Raw genomic sequence first — 26618 nt, forward strand, 5'->3', positions numbered from 1 at the left:
TATGTTTGGAGAATGTTGAAGTTCAGGCTCCTTCCCCTCGTTGCTGATGGTGGAATTCACAGTCAAAAGTATACAATAGAAAACGCGTGTGTCTGCCTCGTCATTGAAGACGCCGCACTATTAAATTCAGTTCGTTTGTCGTTCAGGTAGTTATCCCATTCATTCATCTATAGACCTAGAGAGAGAAAGTTCATATATAGTCAGTCACAAAATTAGTTCAGTTGTCCATGGATAAACACTTGAGATTGAGTCATTCAGTTTTAGTTGCAGTGTTATGTGTACAGAGTGTTCGGATTAGTTGACTAAAACATCAAGACACAGTCGGAATTTGAAGTGAAGCGACATGACAAGCTATCGTCTCATATTCAAACTACAATACAGCTCACTGTGCAGTAGGGGGCCTTAAAGAGCAAATATGAAAGAACCATCCGGTAATGAACCAGATACGTGACAGGTAATGTCTCATTTGTTCATGAGGCTTCACTTTGCCCATCACTACCGCTGAGAGAAGCGACCGGTGTGGTCAGCTGGTATGCCTCTTCGATGCCGCCTCACCGTGTGTCCATCTACACAGCTGCGGTCTTCTTCCGTAGCTCCATACAAACGTTCCGTGAACTGCAGGGTTAGGGTTCGATGTCTTTCCATGAACTTTCAGCACCTGCCCCCCTAAAGGTCTCTGCAGGCCCAAATCTCAGTGTGGAGAAGCTAAATATAGCAAGTGTGGAACATGAACATTTGGCCCAGGGCGACGCTGTGGGGCGGATATAAAGCGCTTTTAAACCCAACGGCAACAGGGTCCGTTGGAGCCAATTAGCACATGGAAGACGTTGTGAGGACAGAAGGCCACCGAGGAGGGAGGGCGCCAGTGACTTTGAGCAGGAAAACAGACGCTGGTGAGGAATTCAACAAATCCTTTGACCCCGACAGTTTCCAATGAGTTTCATTTTGGAAGTAAACATACAGACAAATCTTGCAGATTAGAAGGAGATGCGGAAAAAAAAAAAGGTCTCTGGTCCTTGACTTTGACACCTACGAGTCTTCAGTGATCCAATCTGAGAGCAAAGCGGTTTTAACTTCTATCGATGTTTGGTAAGATGGAGTCACTGTCAGACACACTCGGACTTCTTTTCAAATTTGGTCTATTTCATATTTTTGTTTGCCAGTTAATCAATGTCGCAATTATTTTCTTTAATCCTGTTTATTGTGCCTGCGTGTCTATAGTTGACCGGTGCCTATTCAGTCAACAGTCCTTTGCCGTCGCGTGAAGCGAGGAATTTATGAGGATCATCTCTGGATTTTGCTGCTATTTTGGGAGCAAGTTCTTGGCTATTCCAAAAGTCACATTAGAGTCCCAAGAGGCCACGGCAGTGAGATGACGTGTGAGAAGGAAGGTGGGGATAAACTTCACAACTCAATGCCGGCTTCTAAAAAAAAAAAAAACAAGCGAGGCAAAGCAAAGCGTCTATCGATCACACTGCCCCTCTCGGTCCGTCTGTGGTGTGTGTGCGTGCAGTTGCAGGGACACATGGCGCAGTGCAGCGGCATTCCACACGCTCCTTTATAATAAGGCACATTCCCTGGAACACTTCCTCCACTCTCTGCCTGCTTGTGGCCCTCAGATCCATGAGCAGACTGCCCCCCCCACACCCCCACCCCACTCCGCCTTCACCTGCCCCGCGTCCTCTCATCTGCCATACACAGACACAGCACCCAGTCTCCACCAACCCCCACCCCCTTGCATCCCTCTCACCGCCCCAATCGCATGCCCCCCTCCCCCCCTCCCCCGGTGCTTATCCCGGGCCCTCTGTGGCTCCCTCTGCAGTGCCACGATCGACTTTGGGATACGCTGACACACCGGAACAAAGGCCCGAAGTTCGAACTCCAGCAGGCGAAGGAAAACTTTTTTTTTTTTTTTTTTTTCACAGCACGACAGCAAAGCCGGCCTGAGAGCCTCCGTCGGACCCATGAGAAGCACGGGAAGAAACGAGAAGAAGATTTTGGTCATTGCCGACGTTCCCAGCTATGACGGGTGAGTCCGTTTTAATCGGCGCAAAAAGGATGCGAGTGCGTTGAAGCCGCGGTTTATTTTGGGCGTTCTCAGTGGAAATATCTGAGCATGGCTTGTGCAGAAACGCAGTACAAAAGTACACAGGCACAATGACGGCGTCTTGAATTCTCACACCTTTATGCCTGAGAGATTCGTGACACGCGCTGCGAGGTGCAACGCATAAGCCACTCGGCGCACCTTTTACATTATTGACACCTACTCATCAAGTAGCGTAAGAATTTTACTCGCTTGCTTTTGTTGACATTGAGTATTTATCTGATGGGAATTATTGTACGGGAACAAAAATGAAAAGTTGGTCGGAAATCGAATGCCAGAAAGAAAAAAAAGAAAAAAATAATCGAGATTGATCTGCTGCTTCCTAAAATAAGACCTTGGATTTGTTCTTGACGACAGGGAAAAGCAGAGTGATCGAGTGGAAGTTCTACAGTTACACTATCTTGCCGAGTTGCGACAGTGTGAAGGACCGGAGCGGCTGCGGGCGCTGAAAATGTCAGCCGAGGCACAAATGCGCGAGTGCAAGTGCGTCTGTGTACATGCCGGATGGACGACAAGTTTCGGTCATTTCTCAAAAGCTTGCATGGGGTCACCGTGCGCTTTCAGGGTGGGGGGGAAACGGCCGCGGTCGGGCTTTGTGCCATGAATTCTGCGGAGAGAAATGGCGACAACATGCTGAGCGGCGCTTAATTGGCTGCGAGCTGAAGTCGAGGGGCCGTCTAATTCGGGGGCCCGACGACAAGTTAAGACATTCTCTCAATAACTCGGTCTCATCATATCAGCCCGGGCGGCGTGTTTATTTTTGCGGCAATTAATTGGGTGGCTTTTGAATGCTCGTTCACAAAGATGTGCTGTCGCACGCAACGCTTCGAGATGTCGGCCCTCTCTTCTGCGTTTATTTTCCTCGTCCGATCTGAGTGGCACCAAACAAATTGAGCGATGATGCCGTCTCCTATTCTATCCGTGCGCGCATGCGCTTCAACACCTCGGCCGCATTCCGATGGTTTACGGGCTTTGCTCGCTGTTTCCATGCGACTTCAAAACAAGGACAGCAGACGCCTCTGGGTGAAAAAAAAAAAAAAAGGGGAGGGAGGGAGGGCGGACCCAGACGTACCCCTTCGGCGCAGTGTTGCTAACTGAGCGGCTTTCTCGCGTTTTCAGACACCTCACGTGACTCTTTTTCAAAAAAAGCGCGGATTGGAAGAAGCTATTTTTCCCTCTAAAATTGAATTCCCGAGAGCGTTTTGAGTAGAAATTGAGTTGTTCTTTTAATCCTAAATGATTTATTTGTATCTTCTAGGATATGACATATCTTCAGTGTGTAGCTGAAGTTTTAATGCCAAGCAAAATGCGTCGTGGATTTGAATTCACAAGTTGATTGAAGTTATGATTTATATCTAAATAAAAAATATAGCAGCCCGATGCTAACTGGTTAGCGCGTCCGCCTCACAGTGCAGAGGTGCAGGGTTGAATTCTGGCTTCGACCTTCCATGTGCGGTGTTTGCATATTCTCGCCGTGCCTGTGAGGGTTTTCTCCGGGTACTTCGGTTTCCTTCCACCTTCCAAAAACACGCATGGCGGACTAATTGAACACTCTCAAATGGTGTGATTATGAGTGTGAATGGTCGTTTACGTATGTGTGCCCTGCAATTGGCCGGCAGCCAGCTGAGGGGTGTACCCCTCCCCGCTGCCCAAAGACAGCTGGGAGAGGCTCCGGCAAACACCCGCCGCCCTCCTGAATATAAAGCGGCTCGGATAGAGTGTGTGTGCGTGTGCGTGAGTGTGTGTGTGTCGAATATGCTGTGCGCTGGCAATGGAAAGGAATCCAGCAAAATGGTACACAAACAAAATTGTATTTTTGTGTTTACTTCCACGATGTCTTCACCTTTTTGGAAGCCGCGTTGTAAATCATCCACGTTAAAGAGCCGTCTGTCGGCGCACTCCCAGCTGTCCACTTCGGGCCTGCACCCTTTTGCTTTTAGAGTTGAAATCCTAGCCCAAGAAATCCCCCCCCGGAGCTCGAGGACAGCCCTGCTTTGGTCCAGACAGTCCGCATCAGTCACTCAGTCACACGCACGCTCACTGTTGTCAAACTACAGACGGTCTAATTGTAAAGCACAGGCAGGACATGGACATTCTCGAGGTAAAAATATCTTCGGTAAGCTTATATGACACCCCCCCCCCCGGTCCCCCCTCACCCAAAGTGGCTCAACGCAGGTAGAGCACAAAGCCAGCTGTCTCATGCGGGCGTCAGGGAGGATTTCGATATCTCATCGGTCATCCCGTTTAGATGTGATGCTGCTCCCCGTCGGTGGAATGGCTCAAAGCATTTGGCAAAAGGACGGCGTGGAGATGACAAAGAAGGATTTGCCAGTAATCCTTTGACACGGTGGCACTGAGCGGAAGAATGCCATTTTACATATCTACGGTCAGTGATCTTTGATCAACTCATTCTCATCGGGATATTGACACGCATACTAAAATGCCATTTTTCTTTCTTCGTAGCAACTCCCGTATTAAATATCGATCAGATCATGCAAGACAATGGCTTCATGTTCGCTTTTCTAACCCATCTAATTCAAATAAATCACAAATCTTGGATCTATTGCCCGAATGTAGAAAGACCCACAAAAACAGTCTGGAAAAAGTTCCGTTTGGCATCGTGCTTAGTCAGAGAAGATTGCAGAAATATGATGACTGCGTCACTTCTGAAGTCCTTCGCGGTGGATGTTTTGAAACGCAGTTTGTTGCTATTATCGCAGGTCAGAAACGAAGAGAACGTGTCACGAGTCTGCAATGAAGAATGGCAAAATACTGCCGACAGCAGTCCCTCCGCCGATACCCATGTCCCCCATCGTTGAGAAGATGGAAGGGCTGAAGGCCATCCGCAACCGCAGCAACAGCCTTCGTTTTGGCCGGCTGGCCTTCTACAAACACCTGGAGAAGGTGGGGACCATGCGCTGCTTCTGGGAACTGAAACACATGGAATTGGAGGTAGGCAACAAGCACCGCGTAACACAGCTTGCTTGTTGGTTGCTGTTTTTTTTTTTTAAATCCTTAATGGAAGGCAGGTATGGCAGAGGGACATAGGACCAGCTCCTACATCAGCAGGGGAGCTCAAGCCTGAGAAAGGGAAAGATAGCCTTCGTCATACACTGTAAGGTGGTGGTGTCTAAAACACGGCCCGGGGGCCACTTCTTGCCCACCATCCATTTTTCATCGGACCGCGACATGACCCCCTCAAAAAATACATAATACTAAAAATGACATTTGATACGGGCCACAAGATTAGTTAAAAAAGGTGAAGTTAGGCAGTAGTAGGCAGGGTGTCCTGTTTCGCTATATTCGAAGATAAAAATAAACCATTGATGATTCAAAAATCGACACAATTTATCTTCAAAACACTGTCGTGAGTAAGGATAATTCAATATTAGTGGCAAAAATAGTTTCTTCCACTTTGTGCTGCTCTATGGCTGATTTATGAAGACATCGCATGAATAATCCTCAGGTAACTACAGTTTCTTTTTTTGGGGGGGTCTGAATGTGGAGATCTGATTCGGCTGCTGTTAAGTGCAGAGCTGTTGGCCACTCCAGAAACGTGGAAAGATCCTCCACTATTTGTCTTAACACCTTTAACAGAAATCAAAAGAACAATACAAACAATATCAAAGTGCTTCCTTGACTGGCTCAAAAATTTGACACATTTTAAAGTGTCCCTTTCATCCTTCCGTTTTTCTGTATGCGACCCTCGAACGAAAAAGTTTGGACCCCTCTGCTGTAACGACTACATGCACTGGACTTTACGACAGTAGTTGGACATGCCGTAAACAGCTGCTACCGGGTTACTAGGGCAACTCCTGCGTTCACGCTCGCAGGGATATCGTTGATATTTCCATTTACGATGGCTTGTATTGTTTCTGAGCGACAAGTAAAGCTTTTCTGATCGCTTGAAATACCTGTGCGGACATTGGATTACTTTCCGGCCGTCTCCTTCTGGCACTCGACACCTGGGAGCACAAAAGCCCTGCACGAATGAAAAAAGTCCACTTGGGGGCGCCGTAGGACTGAAAAAATGTTTTAAAGGGTGCCCCACTGAAACCCACGAGCACACGCACACGTGTGCACGCACTACAAATCACAGGCACATTTGATACACGTGATTTCAAACACGGCGATTACTGAGGAAACATTACGTTTCATCTCTTTTAAACACATGTTTTCCTCTTAGGTTGTTCTGAGATATTAATTAGAATATATCCTCAAAAGGACTCATTGTTCTGGGTTGATGCTGATACATTGAGGAAAAGAAGGAATAACATTTTTTGCATTTGTACACACACACGCACACACGCACACACATTCGGTTACTTATTACGTGGAGGGTGGAGGCTGTTTGACTGTATATGTTCCATTTGCCCTTACTGTGGGAAAGGAGGGTCAGAACCACTGCTTGATAAATATATTTTGGAGCAGGCATGCAAGTATAAAGTGCTGCGTCTGACGTTAAAGGATAGCAGGCATCTGATTTGCTTGACACCCTGAACTGAACACCACCTGTCCCATTCCCATCTCACAGACAGCGCCTTCTCCTTTTAGGCTGGACAGTGGGAGGTAGTGAGGAAGCCGGCGAGAGGGTGAGTGGGTAGTTGGGTGGGTGGGAACGAGAGGTAGGTGGGTGGGCTACCTCTTGTTCTTGACCGAGTCCGTTGTGCGCAAGACACATTCGGAATCCAGACACTTTTGTTGCTCCTGGAGGCCTGCATTCAAGCCTCATGTTAGCAATTTATTGTCCGCCGCCTGCAGCTCAGGGCAGACAGCCGAGAGTTCTGCAGTCGATGTAGGACGGCGGGTCCAGGAACTGGAAGCATTCCATCATGGAGACCTTCCTAAGGGATAAAGATTTATGGCTATTAGGAAGCGTGTGCCTGGTGGCCACTTTGCTCACGTGGCGACGGCTGTGGAAATTATTTGCCATCAAAAAGAATCGGAGGACCCCCACAGCTGACATACAGGTAAAAGAAACGGATCCGTTTCTACGGTGTCATCTGCGTTCACTGGCAAAACCTGCCCGCCACAAGCATGAGGTTCTTGCATTAAACATGGTGTATCGTTGCACCGAGCTGGCTAAAGACTTACAAGGAGGTCTCAAATGTGAGATCCACTGCAGGCCTGTCACAACCAGCTCAGAGGTGATAAAATGCATCACATGATCTTCTGCCAAGACGACATCTTGAGCGCTCAAAGCATTAAACCCCCCCCCCCCACTAATTATTACAAAGAGAAAAAAAAGTTCTAAATGTGAAATATAAACATTGTGGCGTTGTGCTGCTTCATTCTTGGCAACCTTTTCAACTTTCAAACACCAACATACACACTGATGCTGCTGGCCTGCAGCTTGTTCAGTAAAAATACCCCCCCCTCCCCAAAAAAGCAACAGAAACATTAGAAAATGTGTTTTGTGTACACTCAATACAGTCAGTGGAAGAGATATTGTTGCACTTTGGACTTTTCTTTCAGCATGCTAGTGTAAAGTTGGACAAATGTACTAGTTTAAAAAAAAATATATATATATGTATACATATGTATATATATATATATATTTACATATAAATATATGTACTGTATATATATATATATATATGCACTTCTCATCAAAAGTTGGGAATATTTGGCTTTCAGGTGAATTTTATGGAAAATGTAACAGGTTCACGATACAGTGATATCATATCATGAATGTAGGATATTTAAATAGAAGGATGCACTGATGATTTCCTCACCACAACCAAAAATTTCAACCCATCATGTGCCCTCAAGCATCCAGCTTCACAATGACGTCGCATGCTGCTCAAAAGTCGACGTCTTGTGTCTGCTGAGGCACGGCATCCCGCTCTTCTTGAAGGACAGCTCTCGGGTCATTGAGGTTCTGGTGTGCAGAGTTTTGAGGGTCTCCACAGTGACTTGGCTGTTTCCCACAATAGGATTCGGGTGTGGAGAAAGTGCAGGCCATTCTATTGAAGGTACGGCGGTCTCCAACAGCCGTTCCCTGATGATGCGACCTCAATGTGCTGGAGCATTGTCACCCATGAAGATGAGTTCAGGCCTGCGTTGTTCATGTAGCGGCACATTCACTGAAGAGTACCTGGAGAGAGGCTGTATCAGGGATCTGCTCTAAGCCCCTTTCTCTTTGCAATAGTGATGGATAGGCTGACAGAGGGGTGAAGACTGGGACCCCCACGGAGCATGATGTTTGCAGATGACATTTCGATCCGCAGTGAAAGCAGCAAGCGGCCGGAGGAACATTTAGAAAGGTGGAGGCATGCGCCGGAGAGGAGAGAAATGAAGATTAGCGGAAGACGGAATAGATTGTTAGAGGGGTGGAGAGGAACAGTGAGGCTACAAGGAGACGAAATGGTGAGGGTGGAGGACTTGAAATGCTTCAGCTCAACACTCCAGATCAACCATGAGTGTGGTAAGGATGTGAAGAAGTGGATTTACGCAGGGTGGAACGGGTGGAGGAAAGTGTCGGGGGTGTTAGGTGATACATAGTCTCTGGTAGGTGGAAGCGGACCGCGGTGGATGTCGTTAGAAGGTTGATGTGGATGGAGCTGCTGGGAAAGGGAGCAAGAGGAAGACAGGCTCTTCTCTCTGGGAATGCACTCTTTGCACTTGACTCCCGTGGGTTGTTGACTCTTGTCCGTTTTCGGTGGTTTAAATATTGGAATAACTCATTACCACCTCAATGCTGATGCATCCTGAAAACATTCACAAGCAAGGCCTCAGAACACATCGCAATTCAACCGTGCTTTGGATCTATTAAATACTTATTAATACGTATTGATCATTTGATACCAAGAATTAAACGAGCTCATCCAGTTCTTCGAGAGAGCCTAATGAATTTTAATCAGTCGGACCTGTCAGCAGATCAAAAAATATCCTCGTGAGAGTGGGGATGGGGGGGGGGGGTGGAGGGACTTTGACATGTCAAGAAACTTAAGATGCCGGGATAATTTGGACCTACAGTATGTCCTGTACAAGTAGCCAGCACATACAGTTCCTCGTCCGAAATATAGTGTCACTCACTACCACCCATTCAGTAATATTCCGAGGTGACAGACCGATTCATCTTCCTGTCATTCAAACGTATAAACTCAAATAAGATCCCAGTCGGTGTTTGCCGCTCATTTGATTCCTTTCTGTGAAATTCTGTCGCGTCTAGTCACTCACATGATGTCACTTGTATAACTTTTTAATCCATTACATACAATGAGACTGAAAATTATTATTCTCACATTCTCCACTAGAAGGTGCTATCAGATTTATGAATGATTAGTACTGATTGTTTTTACGCCAGTGAGTTCGATTGACGGCAGCTTGAACGCTCGGGCCGTTTCGCTGTTGTTGCCCATCTAATCTGTTCATAAAAACACTTATCGAGCTTCCACGAATGCGTGAATTGATGACCGCACATTATTTCGTTGAGCAGTTGTCTTGTTTGTTTTTTACATACTTAGGCAGTAAAGATGATTTTGATTCTGATTATGGGAATAAAATAATGGCATTCGTGGCCCGCTACTGTCTACTTCCTTTTGTTTTGTGAGCATGCCGTCCCATTGACGCCACTGCATCGAATTATGTTAACAGGGCAAGCCGCGACTGCTATGTGAGCACGCGAAACCTATTTATTTATATATTTATCTCTGTATGTATTTTACGCAGTTCAGGTCGCTGCCATTATTTTTAGCTGTGTGGGTTTCACTGCACTACATGTTTGCACTCTGGTTGAGAGAGGAAAGTCATTTCATCTGTGCTGTATGTTGCACATAGAGCATATTTGACAATAAAACTAACTTGACTTAACTTATGTTCGTGCCGGTGCGTGTGTGAGTGTGTGTGTGTGTGCGTGTGCGTGCGTGCGCTCTTTCGGCAGTCTTTTGTATCATGTGTCCAATTGGACATCAGCAGCATGTCAAGTATTTTAGTTTTTACTGACATCTGGTGGTAGCAAAGCAGTACTCCACACAACCTTGAAGGACAACTTCGGATGCGTACCCCATTACAAAGCTAATTCAGGTAGAGATAGAAGATTAAAAGTAGGGTTTTGTGGCGCGGCAAGGTCATCATTGATCCACAATCCTCCTTCAATCAGGCCCCGTTGTCATGCAGTTACACAACAGTGACAGCTAGCAACAAACTCTCGAACTTGGGGAAGTTGGTCTGCGGCGGTCTATTTTAAAGTCCCGACGCATACTTGAGCACCTTATGCAATTTATTCACAGGCAGCGACTAATTACACCCACGCACTCATGCTCTACTTACACGATACGCACGTTCACTCACTTTACTGATGTCGCACCTCGGATGTATTAAAGGAAATTTTCAGTGTCCGCGGTGGAAAAAGCCGCACGCTTATCAAGGCCGCTGAGCCGCGGCGATACCGGCTGTCCTCGGTCGGTGGTGACACATTGCTTTATACTGATAAAATAAAAGCAGGAGCAGCCAGAGAGATAAGCAAGTGTGACTTTCTTTCCATGACCACGTACCTGGCACATCTCCATTATGTCGCAGAAAAATAATTCCAGAAATAAACAAACAAATTGCGAAAATCCGTTTGTTTTTTTTTAAATTAATTGAAGGCCCACTCAGAGTGTCGGCGAGGGCGGCATGCTGGCTGCCAGTTGCCCATCCTACGATAGACGACGTGGAATGTCCCTTTGAGGAAAGAAAGAAACAAACATACGGTATATTTCATCTCTCAGCAAATGAAAAGTGCCTCTTCTCGGGTTCAGGATGTGCCGCGCCACGAAGCCGCTTACGATCATCTTTCAATCGGTCGGCCTCAAACTCTGCCAAGATTTTGTTGTCATGACGGATGATTGTCGAAATGGGCTGAGCTTCTCCTGGGTGACTCCCTTTCGAAAGTGAGAGACAATTTCAGCCTTGGCAGACAGCCGCATTTGCTTCAGTTTACCAGACGCATTTGCAGACGGTGCAAAGTCATACAACGATGTACGAGTCGATCGGTGGTGTTGCTAAGCTACATTTTGTTCGTCGGCAAGGTCGCGGCGGCGGTTGGCTTCCCACGTTTCGCATTCCCCGTTTTCCCCTTGTGTTTACTTTGCACGGCCATTGAGCTGAAAATCTGTCGGCCCGTCAATTAATCGAAGCTAACTCTTGCTCTTTTGTGTCCATCCGAGGTTTGTTTTGTATGCCCATTCTAAAGACAACATTTCAAAAGAAATGAGTGTTTCCAAAAACTCGTCGTCACAATACGATACACGACTTTCCTCCTTGAGAATTTGGATGATGGAAGGAAACGTTTTGGCTGAGAAACGGTCCGAGTTGCCGATGGAGGTTTTGCCATCTGGTACTCACTTGCGCCCCCTGATGGCCTTTTCTGTTCATGAACTTTGAATGTGCGGCGGATTCAGAGTTCCATCGAGTTGTGTTCACACGGAGGTGTTGTTTTGCGGCGCTCCTGTTTGTTTGTTGGACTTGCAGTACAGTGCGCTCGCGTGTCAGTCCCGGATTCCCGAGATTCTAACACCTAAGCGAAGGGCTTTGAGGCATCTCAAATGCCAGGGAGCAATCATCTCCAGCAACCCCCGCCCCCGGTCCCCCCCACCGTAAGCCCCCACCCCTCGCCCCCATCGATCCCCGAGTGGCCACTCCAGCTATCACTGGCCACCCACTCCCTGACGTCCGCAGGGGGCCGCACCTTCATTTGGAGGCAAGCCAGTGGCGCTCGTTAAAAGTCAACGCCGAACGGTCGTTTTGTGGGGCAGCTCATTTTTCTTCCTCCATTGCCTTTTCTTGCTGAGAAGTGTCCACTCATTTTTTATGGCCTGAATGACTGACAGGAGCTCATCGATGAGTGCTTCTGTTTTCTTCCTGGGAAGAGGTCAAACACAAATCAGTCATGAGCTCCAGCTTGGTCAACTCTTTAGCCAGAATGTATGATCCCAAGCCGCTTCACGGTCAGAAGCCCGGTGGCAGAAAGCTCTCGCTCAATGGATTAGACAAGTGCCCGGCTACTTGCGCTTCCTCCTGCCACGACGTCGCTTCGCTGCGCCGCATCGAGAGCCGCATCGACTCGTTGGCCTGCCAGATGGAGAATTTGCTCGGCATGCAGCAGGCCGTCCTGACCCGGCTGGACAGTTTGTCCCGCGACGTGAGAGGGATGGAGCGAAGCCGGGCGTCGATGAGCGAGGAGGCTCCCCGTGATGCTGACGCCGGAGTGGGCGACCGCTCCCAAGTCGCGTTCGTGTGCGGGCAGTTGTTGGGGGCGGCGGAGAGGGTCGGTGAGCAAATGGAGAGTCAGGGCCGCAGGCTGGACGCGCTGGAAAAAGTGGCGGGGGGCACCCAGCAGGTGATCGGCTTCATCGGTGACGTGGTGAAGAGCTCCCGGCTGATGAGGCTTCTCTTTAAAAAGCCCGCGAGCCCATTCAAACCCAAGGTGAGCCTCAGCCTCGTTTTATCGCGAGGGGGCATTTGCGCTGCAGTCAATGCAAATATTTTGTCTGAATGTCTGAGAGTGCCCTTCAAAATATCACACCGCATTTTTTATAGCAGGTAACATTGCAACAAAAACAACTGGCATGGATTATTTATTTGTTTTTGTTAGCGAGCATTAGCATCGATTTTCACCCTTGTTACTTGCAACCCTCGTTACGGTAATTAGACTACAATGAAACTTTTTTCCTCCTCCTTGTATCCATTAATTATCTCGCAAGATTTCAGAAATGGATGTTAGGGCAAAGGTATGGGCAAAAAGTGCAGATTTTAAAGCATTTACACTGCCTATTCCATTTGTGTGCAGCATAACGGCCAGGTGCTGCTTCACCATCTTTGCTTTGAACTCCTGGCCCCGAAGTTTGCAGACCTGAGGGCCCGACTGGGTTTATGTTCACTTTGCATTTCTTTCATGTGTTCAGGACCCAACCATTCCGTTACTCTAGCGACTTATGTTTGTTTTGGGGCCTCACTACCTCATTTGGGATTCAGCGTTCTAACCCGTGGACCAAAATATGGGAATTGAGGCTGCTTTTGTTGGAACGAAAAGAATCCACGGCGTTGTGATGGGGAGCTTTGACTTTGAAGTAAAATGTTTGGAATGTTTGCCGAGCAACACGGCTCCTTGCACATCTATATTTAGTGGTATCGTTCCCCGATTGGTCACTCTGATAGTTTGTAATGTTAAGTAGTTTCCCCACTTGTCTGGCAGGGTGTAAATGATTCAACTCAGACTTCTTATCTGAGCCTAAAAATGTCGTTATCAGCACTGGCTAGCGGAACCGGCGGTGTCCGACTGCGCTCTTTAAGAATATTGATGACGCACAGCAGGATTTCTTGTGATGTGAAACGACAGGAGCAGCAGGCAAATGTTATAAGGCCGGTCGATTTTTTTCCCCCCTCGTCTCCCTCGTCCAACACACCACATTTAATGAGGATTCGATTCCAGGACTGGCCTTCTTGGGTGGACTTTGCATGTTCTCCTCATGCCCGTGCACCGGGTACTCCGGTTTCCTCCCATATTCCAAAAACATGCCTGGCAGGCTGACTGAACGCTCTACATTGTCCCCAGTTGTGATTGTGAGCGCAAATGGTTGTTCGTCTATGTGTGCCCTGTGATTGGCTGGCGACCAGCTCAGGGCGTCCCCTCCCTACTGCCCGAAGATGGCCGGGATCGGCTGCGGCATGCCCGTGACCCTCCTGAGGAGAAGCGGATCAGAAAAGGGATGGATGGATGGATGGATTAGTAGTCATGGCACCTATTTTTCTGATAACCTTCAACATTTTAACATATCTTGCCGCCCATGTCAAATTTTTACGCCATATTTATTCATTTGTTTTTGGGGTCATATTGCGGCCCCCTGAAAATTGATGGTGGGCCACAAATGGCCCCCGTGCCATAGTTTGGATATTTACGACATATCACATGTTTGTGCCGGGTGGCAGACATTTCTGAAAAATAGAAACTTAGATGTTGATCGGAGGACCGAGTTTGAGGCGATGGAGAGCATCAAGGTCGCTCACGCTGAATTGTGGTTTCTGCCTTCCAAAAGGGAAAAGACGACAAGGATAAAGGAAAACTGAACCTGAAAGCCCAGAAGAAGAGGAGGTCCCTGGAAACTTCAGGTAGGCTCATCATTCACAAGCGGCATTTTGAGACATCCCAGTCAAGTTGCTGATGGGAACGGTGACAGTTTTTTCTTCTTTTTTAAAGTGCTATAGCACTAAAATGATTATTTTTACGATTGTTAAAATTGTGAGTTGTGGACCGACTGGAGACTGATTACAAAATCAAGTGCGTTCCAGTAATCTAGCCGAGATTTCACAAAGGACTGTATCTGTATCTCCGAGTGCTCGTAACAAAAGGAGAGGCTAGACTTTAGGCAGCTGCCTAAAATGTAAGAAGTTGGATTTAGCAACAGGAACCAACGCATTCCATACAATACTAAAAAAAGAAGCTTGTCTCAAAATGACATCAAACTGCACCAAGATGTGATTTGCCTTTGTCTCTCTCTACAGAAGACACACTGACGGGATCGGTTCTGCCAGAGCAGGTGGCGAAACTCAACCAGAAGAACATCGACCATTCTCATGGAAACAACAAGGCCGAGGACAGGGAAAACGGAAGACATCTCGAGTCGTCCACCTTGATTCTGAACGATTCCAATAAGGAGAGTGAAGAGGTCTTTGACGACTCGGGCCCTGACGAAGAGGTGGAATTTGAGATCAATTCAGCAGATTTCAATCCAGAGAAGAGCGACGATGAGCGAGATGAAGGGAGTAACTCAGAAGCAGACATTTCTTCCCAGACTGCCAAGACGACTCCTATCGTTAAAACTGAGAGGTATTTATCGACGTGTCATTTTTCGTCACGGCTTCCACAAACAACGGCTATGAAGAAGTGACGTCGGCTTGCGTTTGCAGCTCCGACGACGTCGGTGTCGACGCGGACGCCTGCGGCAAACGCCGCGTCACCGAAGAGCGACTGGCGACGGACGATCTTAAAAAGAGTCGAGTGGAAGGCGGTCAAGATCCGAATGCCGACGGAGTTGTGTTGGAGACGGAGACCGCCAAACACGCCGACTCGGATGCGGTCCGCGCGGAGGCTGAACAGGGAAACAACCAGCGGTCTGATGTGAAGGAATTCCTCATCGGTGAGAAGCGGACAAGTCCCGCGTTTCGTGCTGAGTTTCACTGGGTTTCTTCAAAAAATTGTCGCGTGGTGATATGCGTCCGTCCAAAAGTCACGGGCCGCCAAAGGATTTGTTCTTTTAGCAACGTGATGGTGATCACATCGAGAACTAGAAAGTTGATCAGGGACCTTCACTAAGGCTGGAGAGTCAAACAGTGAAAACAATCCAGACTTTGTATTTGGGTCGCGTTTGTCCAGCTACGTGTTCACTCGGAGGTTAAGTCCCGGAAAAACAAAACGGGAAAAAAACTCTCTCTCTTTTTTCATAAATTGACACTCTGACTAAGCAGCTAATGATGTGGTTGAATCATTTGCATTGTGCCGCCTGATTTGCATTCCTCAGACTTTGTTATAATCTCCTCATTTTAATTGTAATCTTTTCAGACTGCAGTCCTCCGCCATCGGCACCTTTCGATCATCGCATCGTCACTCCCAAACCTCATCAAATAGCGGCCTACTACTCCATCAACAGAGACGAGGTCCTGGGAGGGTGAGCGATGCCAGACGCCAGAATTAGATTTTGCCCCCCCCCCCCCCAAAAAAAATAATGGCCCTTTTCATTGGCCCCGCATGGACACGTGACTGCGCGCTTGTGTGGCTCGGTGACAGACCAGCCCTCAATCTTCCCTTTCAAACCCGAGATGATGAGTTTCATGCAAAGGCGCATTTCTCAAATTGCTGACACAATTGGAATTCAGAGTACATCGCACCTATTAGTTATTATTATTATTATTTTTTTTTTACATGACTTGTTCACCATGTTTACATTCCAGGAGAACTAATGTATTTCCCTTCATAGTTCAGTTTAGAAATGTTGATTTTACAATATTCTACATTTGTCATCCTACTGAATCAAACTGTTTGAAAGGAAGGAAAAAAATATCCTCAAGCTTTTTTTTTTTTTGGTCAGTTCCAATGCTTTAAAACTGCCTATTTAAAATTGATGGGGGGGGGGGGGGGTTGCCGGTCCACGAACAGCATGTGCAGTACTTGTCTCGACTGGTCTGTGACACAAAAGAGGTTGGTGACCCCTGACCTATCTAACGGTCTACTCTCTCTCCCACCAGGGGACGTTTTGGCCAGGTCCACAAGTGCATCGAGAACTCATCTGGCCTAACGTTGGCCGCCAAGATCATTAAGGCCAGGAGCCAGAAGGAAAAGGTGCAGTACACAAAGTACTGCATACATACCGCTATTGCGTACATATTTCTTAAGGCGGTTCAAATTGTTTTCACATTAAAAAAGATATCTATATTTTGAAATTGACAAAAGCGATGATGTTCAACTTGCAGCTTCCGCTACACAGTATGAGCTCCAAATACTGAATTGCTTGAATTTGAGGAGACATTTTCTCTGACATTTCAGACACCCCGCTCATAAGCACTATCTGTTCAACAACTTAAAGCAACGTGTCGCTTACTTTTTCTTTTTTTTTTTTTAAGTCACTTTCAAGACTGACAGTCTTTGTGTGTTGTCCTTCGAAATTCGGAAAATGCATATTTGACTGAGCTTATCCCCCCCCCCCCCCTCCCTCCAGGACGTGGTGAGGAACGAGATCCAGGTGATGAACCAGCTCAATCACTGCAACCTCATCCAGCTCTACGCGGCCTTCGAGTCTCGTCACGACATCATCCTGGTCATGGAGTAGTAAGTCGGCGCTGCGCGATGGCTCTCACGCGTCACCCCCCCCCCCCCCTCCCCGATGCAAACCGCGCTTTGTTCTTCTCTGTGCGTGCGCTTCAGTGTCGAGGGGGGCGAACTGTTCGACCGCATCATCGACGAGAACTGCAACCTGACTGAGTTTGACACAGTGCTGTTTATCCGGCAAATTTGCGAGGGACTGCAATACATGCACCGAATGTACATACTACATCTCGACCTCAAGGTAACTATTTGGAATCATTTGTTACTTCTTTGAAAACGTCATGAGGCCGCGTTGGTTATTTGGCGACAAACTCGTCATAGCATGCCGTTATAATTTTTTCGAATCTCACAAGTGAGGCACATAGCGAACAAAGCGATAGCCTTCTCTTCCGCGTTCGGATGGAGAGGCGTTCAAAGACCGCCTCAGAAAAACGTAAACTAATGATCGCTTCGATGGAACAAAGAAAATCGAAAATAATGCACCGAAACAGAATTTTTAAATGAACACTTTATTCATTCTTTCAAACTCTCAAACAAATACAGACGCGTCTCTCTCCGACAATGTGCCTTCTCTTTCGCCTTGGGCTCGAGAGGCGTTCAAAGGCCGTCTCACGAAAACGTAAATGAATGACGGCTTCAACGGCACTAAGAAAATCGAAAATAATGCACTAAAAGAGAAAATCCAGCGAGGAAATCACAAACTAAATTCTCTGGGGGTGTTTGTGAACACACAACAAAGGAATCATTCTTTAAACATCGACATAGACAATTCGGAAACAGTCCAGCCTCCTACATGAATATTTATCCATCCATTTTCTGATCTTTGCGGGGGTGGGACAAGTGTTTTTTCTTTTTTGTCTGGAGTCATTTCGACAGTATATGTTTCATGTTCCCTCTTGTTTTTCAGCCAGAGAACATTCTTTGTGTCAGCAGAGCAACAAACAAGATCAAAATAATCGATTTTGGTCTCGCCCGGAGGTAAGATCTTTCTAGACTGATTCGTGACATTTATTTTTTTTTTTTAAATCAAAAGGTTTAAAACATCGCATGCCCCCAACAGGTATAAACCTCGAGAGAAGCTGAAGGTCAACTTCGGAACGCCCGAGTTTTTGGCCCCAGAAGTCATCAACTATGAGTTTGTTTCCTTCCCGACAGACATGTGGAGCCTCGGCGTCATCACTTACATGCTGTGAGTGCTCACCGCCTACATTTCTTCGGAGGGCTCCTTCTTCCAAGCTAATTCGCTCTGGCTTTCTTTTGTCTCCTCGTTGCATCCAGACTCAGTGGCTTGTCTCCTTTCCTCGGGGATGATGACAACGAGACTCTCAACAACATCCTGGCCTGTCAGTGGAACTTTGAGGAGGAAGAGTTCACAGACGTTTCTGAAGAGGCCAAAGACTTCATCACGCGTTTGCTGGTCAAGAGCAAAAGCTGGAGGATGAGCGCGACGGAAGCTCTCAGACACCCCTGGCTGGCAGACCAAAGGCTGCACTATCAGTTACATGTGAAGGTAAGAGTCAATTAGATGGTTTAGGTGGACATTTTGGGCAGATGCACCAGTTGCACACACACACACACGCCAATTTAGTGCCGAAACATCCGATGGAGGCTGTTTGCTGGCTGCCAAATTCCCCAAACTACGCCCAAGCAGACAACCAAGTCTCAACTCAACTGTGTCTCTCGAGCACTTGAAAGCAACGACCGTAGTCGACAAAGTGCTGTACATGGATCAATTACCAGTCAAGAGGTGAGTGGCAGCATTCTGGACCAACTGGAGAGGCTTCATGGAGGATTGGCTGACCCCGAAGTAAAGCGCCTTACAGTAATCCGGCCGAGATGTGACGAAGGCATGAATTTTGTGACGGAAGTGATAGTAACGCAATCAAATCTTGGCCCATTGACATTTGATTGCTAGCGTTGGGTTACAAATAGTTGGGTCGCCTGGGCGCAGGCAACCTCGACCACCGTAAAGACACACATAGCGTATACTGTACAGTTGTATCCATCCATCCATTTTCCGAACCGCTTGATCCTCACACGGGTCGCGGGGGGTGCTGGAGCCTATCCCAGCCGTCTTCGGGCAGTAGGCGGGGGACACCCTGAATCAGTTGCCAGCAATCGCAGGGCACACAGAGACGAACAACCATCCACGCCCACACTCACACCGAGGGACAATTTAGAGCGTCCAATCAGCCTGCCATGCATGTTTTTGGAATGTGGGAGGAAACCGGAGCACCCGGAGAAAACCCACGCAGGCCCGGGGAGAACATGCAAACTCCACACAGGGAGGCCGGAGCTGGAATCGAACCCGGTACCTCTGCACTGTGAAGCCGACGTGCTAACCACTGGACTACCGGGCCGCCCCTGTACAGTTGTATGTTGCGGAATTCTAATTCAATGCACCCCCCCCCCCCCCCCCGTCTCATTGCAGAAAGACAAATGTCAGCCCACAGCACCGCCCTCGCCAGAGTCCTAGAGAGGTGAGGTCCATTTCTTGCTCTGCACATGACGACAACTGACAACAGTCGCTTTGTTTTCATTCCTTTTTGAAGGTGCCGTCTCCTAACAAAAAATAAATAAAAAGGAAGTCACTTTCCTCTGCAGAAACTCTGCGAGGCCGCCAGCAGGCCTTCGGACAATGTCGGGCCCCGGAGCCCATCACTGACTGGACCAATGTCTGCTGTACCTGTATGGCTACGGAATATCGACTCTCTGCTGAGCTTCCACCGCATTAGCTTGGTACAGCTGCTCGGACAGCCGATCTGCAGTCGACTTCATTGAGGCCGGAACAAGAAATGGGTCAATTTATCATTCGAGGTACAAAGTGTAAGAAGATAAAAGCGAAGTCGAAATACCGTACTGATATGACATGGGGACCCTGCAGCCCAAAACGGAGCGCTCAAATGGATTTTATTGTCAGGAACGCATCGTATTTGGTAAAGAAATGTCAATATAACCCTTCCAGGGACAGCGGTGATCACGGTGGACATCTTATCATGTTGTCACGTTAAAGTACTCCCAAAAAATGGACTCCTTAGCAACGGCTGTGTGTAATTCCCAGAAATACTGTAGATGTAATCAACACCACTTTTTTTTCCATAACATGACTTGATCATGCCAAATTTTCGTACCCATATACAAACAAGATCTTGTTTAAAAAAAAAATCACTTTTGGTTCTAAAAAAAACTTTCAGCGTTTGCCCAGCATTTGTTTACTCCACCAGGGATTGCATTACGGCCTCTTGTTGGTCCACACGTGTAATGACAACTTTTGAAATGAAATCTGAGGCTGAAGGAAACCCCAAAAACTTTGTGTTGGCACCAGACTTTTTTTTTTTTTGGGATGCATAGCAGCAGCCGCTTAGGTTGGTTGATTTTTGGACTTTGGGTCATGAAGATGTCGCCGCACAATTTTTCGAGAGATTAAGGGAAGGAAAATCAGACCAATTCCAAGCCGGGACTGATCGTGACATCTTTTTCTGGTGTTTGAATCACAACTGGGATAATGGATCATTTTCACGCGGCCAACGCTTTTGGGGCTCCGGCTCGAAACATGGCCGCCCGACTTCCGATCGGTTTCGCGTCGGAGGGTCACACTGGATGTATAATTCGGGATTTTAATTGGAGCGACAAAATGAACGCGGACGGACGATGACAGATTGTTTTAGATTCCACCACGTTCGATAGAAAAATGATTTACTGTCTTTTTGCATGCGTGGCACTTTTTTTCCTCTCCAACCCTTAGTTACAAAATAACTTATTACTTACTGTAATCAACATTTATATTTTGGAGAAGACATGTTACTTTCTTTTATGTTCAAGTCTTATGAGTTATTTTGTGAATAACTTAGAACACATCGATCTCGTTGAACACGTCATTTTGTACATTACACGTATTGCACAAAAATCTCTAGATGTCAGCGCGCTCCCGATCCCCCGCCATACTCATCGCACACGCACGCTACTTTTCTTGCCATTTATCTTTCATGCCGCTGGATGCCCTTTTGCTTTGACAGTCTGGAGTAGGTAGCCCCCATTCTCACCTTCCATGAAGGCGTAACACAGACTACACGATACTACCTATGAATGTTTCATGTTGCTGACTGCTGTTGATTTTGATGTCGGTTTATTTACTGGTTTCGACACCAGGTTGTACTTGAAGCGCCTGGTTTCTCTCATTTCTGCACATTTAGTGAGAGGTTGGTTAAAATGGAGGAGTCCAACCTCGAGATTGTGCGCCGCGTAGATTTTGGGCAGGATCGTCAACAGTCTTGACCGGAATGCAATCAGTGGAAAGGCAGCGGCTGCCCTTCATTCTTGTTATTCGATCTTTTGATTCACGTTTCTTATTGGGGGGGGGGGGGGGGGTGGACATCCCACCTCCTCAGTCATTTCTCTTTCTGTTATCATGTTTTGCTTGGCTTGTGGACATTCTTGACCATTGCATCTTTATGTGAGGGGACTGTATGTCACAACTGTTTGCGGTTCCACTGTGAACTGAAAAGCTTTGACATTGGGAATGGTAGTTGGTTGTTTCATGTTACAACAATTGTTTTGTGTAATTATATGAATGAAAATAGAAACTGTATAAATGAAAGCACAAATAAAGTACACTGATGTGTCGTGTTGTGGATTGATATACGGAAATCGACGCAAGGGGCCGTTTCCTCACAAACGAACAGCAAACTGCGACATTTGGAAGCACTCTTTGGAACTCTGAAGCGTCGTTTGTTGTCGCGAGTGGTGACGAAGTGTCTGCATCATAAGAGCTGCGATTACGGCGGACTCCCCTCGTCACCACTGGGAGGTGGGAAAATCTCCCAAGAAGGACCGGGCTGTCGCACGTTCACGGCTGCCTGTGGGTGCACCGTCACCGGGCACAGCTCTATCGACGCCCCGCCAACTCGCAATCGAGGAAACACGATGAAAAGACACAAGACGGCCCACATACTCTCTTGGGAGATCACCGATGAGTGGAAAGTCCACATCAAATGCGATCTCTCTCTCTGATCCTTACGTGACTCTGAACCGGAAATGATCTTTCTACACAATTTGAAAGAAAAACATCAATATCAAATTTTATATGGAAACGAGTACACGTTCATTTAAAAATTAGCTAAAACAACAGCGGCGCCAAAAGTTCGGACTGTATTACAAAAATCAATCCACAAGGCGTCGCTGTTGGCGCGGTTGTTGTACGACAGGGGCGGAATGACACTTCTTTCAGTTTAGTACAGGCGTGTCCAGCTCCGGGCCTGGAGGGCCACTGTCCTGTCTGTTTTCCATCTCTCCCGGCTGCAACACACCTGATTCAGATGATCAGATCGTCAGCCAGCTCTGAGGCAGCATTAGAAGAATCCTGATTATTTAAATCAGTTGTGTTGCTCCTGGGAGAGCTGCAAAACAGGCAGGACAGCGGCCCTTGAGGACCAACTTTGGACACCCCTGGTTTAGTAGGATCTGTATGCTTTCCAACGATAATGGTTCCGCTCCCACTGAGCAACCCAAAACGAGGGAAGCAGAGTCGTTTTATAGTACAAGTGCATCCAAATAACATTACGAAAATAATATTTGAGAGTGAGCTCCGGTGGCGTCACCAGCCCATCAATCAAGAGAAGATGTGAAAAGGCACACGGGCTCTCCACTTGGACTCTTCTGCAGTGAAACCAAATCTGGCACCTGCTTGACGATAAATCACATGCTGCCATATATAAAAGTAAGTAACTTAGAACTTTAAAAATACACGTACAGTATGAAACTGCGGTGTCAATCAGTCCTGCTCATACCAAGAAAAATACGCCCCTCTTTACCCAGATAAGTTTCACCATGACAGTTTATACCGTCAGACTCAAATAAACGTCTTCGAATACACAGTGATGCACTTCAACTCTAATCCAATGACGAGAAGAAGAAAGGTCCAGAGGAAGGTAAAAAGAAGATGTAGCATACCTTGTTGTCTCATGATCCATCCATCCATTTTCTGATCCGCATCTCCTCACAAGGGTCAAAGGGCATGCTGGAGCCTATCCCAGCATGCCCAGTAGGCAACCCTGAACCGGTTGCCAGCTAATTGCAGGTCACACACATAGTCGAACAACCAGTCGCGCTCACAATCACAACAAAGGACAATTCAGGACCATTAACCTGTCACGCATAGTTTTGGAACGTGGAAGGAGACCAGAGTACTCGGAGAAAACCCATGCAGGCACGGGGGGGAACATGGAGACTCCACACGACAATCTTGAAAGGCTAGTATCAAAATATTTACTTTTAATTGTAATGAAAAAGCCCGTCCAACCATGCTGTGCCCTATTCGAGTTTCAAACGGGAGAAAGAATTCGTGATTAGAGCAGATGTTATCACTAATTATCCCTCTAACTCAGGAGTGTCAAACTCATTTTTGTCGCGGGCCACTTTGTAGTTACGGTTTCCCTTGGAGGGCTGTTATGACGGTGAATTTTGTGAAACCATATAAATGTTGAACCACCTCCACATATTACATACACAGCAAACAACAAATAGATGGATAACTGGTTTTGACATCACGAGTCAAGAATAATGGGTTGTTCCAACATTGTAATTATTGGATTGGATTGGATTGGATAAACTTTATTGTCAAATGTACTGTATGTAAAACGTACAGCACAGATGAAATTATGATATTAGATGTGATATTTTGAAATTTTGGTTCAGACTTTAGCAAGCATGATGGAAGTTGATATGCTTGAATTGCTTCCGCAGGTCACATAAAATGATGTGGCGGGCCAGATCTGGCCCCAGGGCCTCGACTTTGACACCTGTGCTCTAACTGATTATTATTCAAACACCTTTGTTGATAAAATATGAAATGTAATCTTTTGCGGAACTAAAATGGAGCACATAAGGCTCTTTGTTATCCCCGTTGTAAACTTACATGTCCACACCACATTTTATGATCGTTCTGCCACTGCTTCACCCTCCCCTTGAGTATTTGAAATGAAAGTACTTTCATTTTTTTGCAACCTTGTGGCCGGACTCTGGTCGTTGCTTGAAGCCTTGCCCAGTTTAGGTGCAAAGATCATGGCCAAGAACCTTGGTGTCTATGTGCATCGATAACGGCTTTGGACACATTTCCAAAAAATAGGTGGCAAACAAAAGATAAAGGTTGTGTTCATTTCACACTGGAATGATGGGAATCCCACATGCAGTTGAAAAGAAGCGAGAGATGTAAAGCGCGTATTTATATCCAGTATATTGACACATTATATTACTAATGTTACATATTTGAAATATCGGATGCGAAAATGGACCGTTGGCTTGAAAAAACAAAAACAAAACACATTGATTTGTATGTAAATTTCCTCCACTCCTGAATGTGGCGCTGTTGGATGGAAGCCCCACCGTGGAAATACCCTCGCCCCTCTTGATGTCAACCTTCTCCTGCTCTGCGCCCAGTGGCTATTTCACGGCCTCTTCCTGATACGTAGCTGTGACGTCACCGCGCCAGTTTGCCTGCTTGCGGTGCAGGAAGTCTTGAGGTGAAGCGGTGCAAACTAAACAAACATTTAGTGGCGTTTGGTTGTAGTGAGCCGAACCCCCCCGGATAACAATGTCTCGGGGTTCCGAACCTGCGGCCGTTGGCATCGGTGTCGTGGGAGACATCGAGAAGGAAAAGAAAGTGGCTCTCATCACCGGCATCACCGGACAGGTAACGCAAACCCTCCTTCTCGCCGCCCCGACGACACCGTGAGGGGTTTAGTCAAGTGAAAACCGCAAATGTCGATTTTCATGAGATCTCCTTTTACATTAGCGGAGAATCACATGTGTCCATCCCCCAATGCTTCTGCCACTATAACGGTTCCTCTCGAATAGTTGGAGAGTTTGGTGCCACTCGGTCTGTGCAAAACTCAAAACGGGTCTATGTGCAAGTTTTTAAAGCGCGATACTCGCAGCCTGTAAACCTTGGTCACTTGTCAGCTTCATCATCTTATTCCTTCGACATAATCGGAACATTTGCAGTTTGGTCGTCTGAAATGTCAAATGTGCGGCGACTGTGCCATTGGGAAGAGGTGTGACCAATCATTATTATTACAGTATTTTAATGATTTGTTATTATTGTTATTATTCTTTGCATTCTCACACTCATCGATGGTCACGAGCTATGAGTCTTGACTGAGAGAACAAGATCACGGACGCAAGTGTCCCGAGGGTGGCTGGGCTCGTTCCCAGGCAGAGGCCGGAAAGTCGGGTCATCCGCTGATCCTCCGCATCGAGAGGAGCCACATGAGGCGGCTTGGGCTCCAGTTTTGGATGCCTCACCAACGGCTCTCTGCTGATGTGTTCCGGGCATGTCCCACCAGAGGAGGAACCCAGGAATGACTCGGGACACACCGGGGCGACTGTCTATCGGCTGGCCTTGGAACTTCAACACCTTGGGATCTGCTGAAATGGTGGCGGAAGCGGGAGTTCGGACTGCCGCCCGCGTAACCTGACCCCGGATAAGCACACAAAGACGGACGGACGGACGGCCCTCTCGGATAACTTTTGGAGGTCTGGGAAAATCCTTTTCAGATGTGACAAACCGCAAAAACAAGAACAATGTGAACTGGCGTTTCTTCAACCAGTCAAGATAATATTGTTGCACAGCGACTCCATTCTTCTGGCTGGACCATCTGAAGAAGTTACTTGCTGGGCCATGAGGTCACAGTGCTCATAAATTGCTTGACTAACTATTGCTCATAAATTTGAAGGCGGCATGCTGCTTTGTGGGAATACCTTTGACTCGGCTGTCAGCGTGAAGTAATGGGGTGAGAGGGTGTGAGTTACGAGAGACCACCTGGGGGCCAAGGCAGCGGCGCGGAACCGGGAGGGCTTGTGGCCGAATTATGATCGTGGGAGGGGGGGTTACCAAAAGTACAGGCTCATCCTCGCTGTCTGACGGTTACGGTTGACTACTTTTGCTTTTTGGTTTGTCAGGCGGCGCAGGCGCCCGCAGCGGCTCCTTTTGTCGTCTTGTCTGGTTGAGAGGGAAGAAATTTCATCTGTGCTGTATGGTGATACAGCGCATTTGACAATAAACTTGTACTTGATTTGACTTTGCCTCTCTTGCTATGGTCCGCCGCCATACGATCCTGCAAGGCCCCGTTCCTCTTTTGTCGGCATTCCATAAAGTCCCTTGATGTGTTCCCGGTTTGCAGCAGATGAATGCAGTCTGACAAGTTCCGGGAATAGTAGTCATAAAGCGATAAAGTTTAGTGCCAAAGTCAATACATTTTCCCTATTCGCGTCATGACCCGCCTTGCAGCCTTATTTGTCTTAGCCCAGGTGTCGCCTGTTCACCAAGTTGAAGGAAATGTTTTAATCTCTCGGTTGTTCTTAGTGAGATGGCTCACATAGAGTAAGGAGTTTTCTTTGCACCCCGTACAAGCCTGATTTTCTTCTTTTAGACCTTGGTTTGGCTGTGTTGAGTTTAGCGTACATGTTAATGAGCCCGACAGAGTTCACTTGCAGTTTAACGGGGGCCCGAGGAGGGAAGCTTTGTACAGCGAGAGAGCAAAACACATTTCTCTATTTTTTTAAATCTTTCTATGTATAAGAGGCACACTATGGAACTTCATCATATTCACCTCTTGAATGAATCCGCATTTATTTCCACCGCAGGACGTTTTCTGAAGTGATAATTCCAGATCCAGATTCCACAAAGTTTCTTCATTTACCAGCAGGGGGTGCCAA

General features: G+C 47.0%; 2 protein-coding genes across 8 annotated transcripts in view; both read left to right on the plus strand.

Annotated features, from left to right (window-relative positions):
• The first annotated feature begins 20 nt into the window (after positions 1-20).
• Positions 21-21529, plus strand: mylk4b (myosin light chain kinase family, member 4b). 7 transcript variants are annotated; one of them, XM_086116195.1, is made up of 17 exons: positions 21-893; positions 977-1089; positions 1222-1391; positions 1926-2029; positions 4825-5056; positions 14125-14197; positions 14591-14915; positions 14996-15225; positions 15648-15753; positions 16331-16424; positions 16801-16910; positions 17007-17148; positions 17815-17885; positions 17968-18096; positions 18186-18417; positions 19339-19387; positions 19512-21529. In XM_086116195.1, exons 4-16 carry the CDS (start codon positions 1965-1967, stop codon positions 19381-19383), a joined length of 1854 nt encoding a protein of 617 aa, XP_085972321.1. In that variant the 5' UTR covers positions 21-893; positions 977-1089; positions 1222-1391; positions 1926-1964; the 3' UTR covers positions 19384-19387; positions 19512-21529. The 7 variants fall into 7 exon arrangements, with proteins under 7 accessions (XP_085972321.1, XP_085972319.1, XP_085972322.1 ...); XM_086116194.1 differs by having other exon boundaries at positions 41-146; positions 795-893; positions 1222-2029; XM_086116193.1 differs by having other exon boundaries at positions 977-2029.
• Positions 21530-24380: 2851 nt separating this feature from the next.
• gmds (GDP-mannose 4,6-dehydratase) overlaps positions 24381-26618 on the plus strand; it is a 56136-nt gene continuing 53898 nt past the window's right edge. The window contains exon 1 of the mRNA XM_086115427.1: positions 24381-24594. Within this exon, the coding sequence (XP_085971553.1) occupies positions 24496-24594 (99 nt within the window). The 5' untranslated portion in view covers positions 24381-24495. The remainder of the gene's footprint in view (positions 24595-26618) is intronic.

Source organism: Hippocampus guttulatus, chromosome 7, assembly GCF_054856545.1.
Source record: "Hippocampus guttulatus isolate MCC_2025c chromosome 7, RoL_Hgut_1.0, whole genome shotgun sequence".
Taxonomy (NCBI): Eukaryota; Metazoa; Chordata; class Actinopteri; order Syngnathiformes; family Syngnathidae; genus Hippocampus; species Hippocampus guttulatus.

Bases quoted from the DNA above. Each gene is read 5' to 3' on its own strand.
- mylk4b (XM_086116192.1), top strand. From the start codon at position 11,979: ATGAGCTCCAGCTTGGTCAACTCTTTAGCCAGAATGTATGATCCCAAG. The intron at 15,226-15,647 runs GTGAGAAGCGGA...TAATCTTTTCAG, and splicing joins TGTGAAGGAATTCCTCATCG to ACTGCAGTCCTCCGCCATCG. The intron at 16,911-17,006 runs GTAAGTCGGCGC...CGTGCGCTTCAG, and splicing joins ATCATCCTGGTCATGGAGTA to TGTCGAGGGGGGCGAACTGT.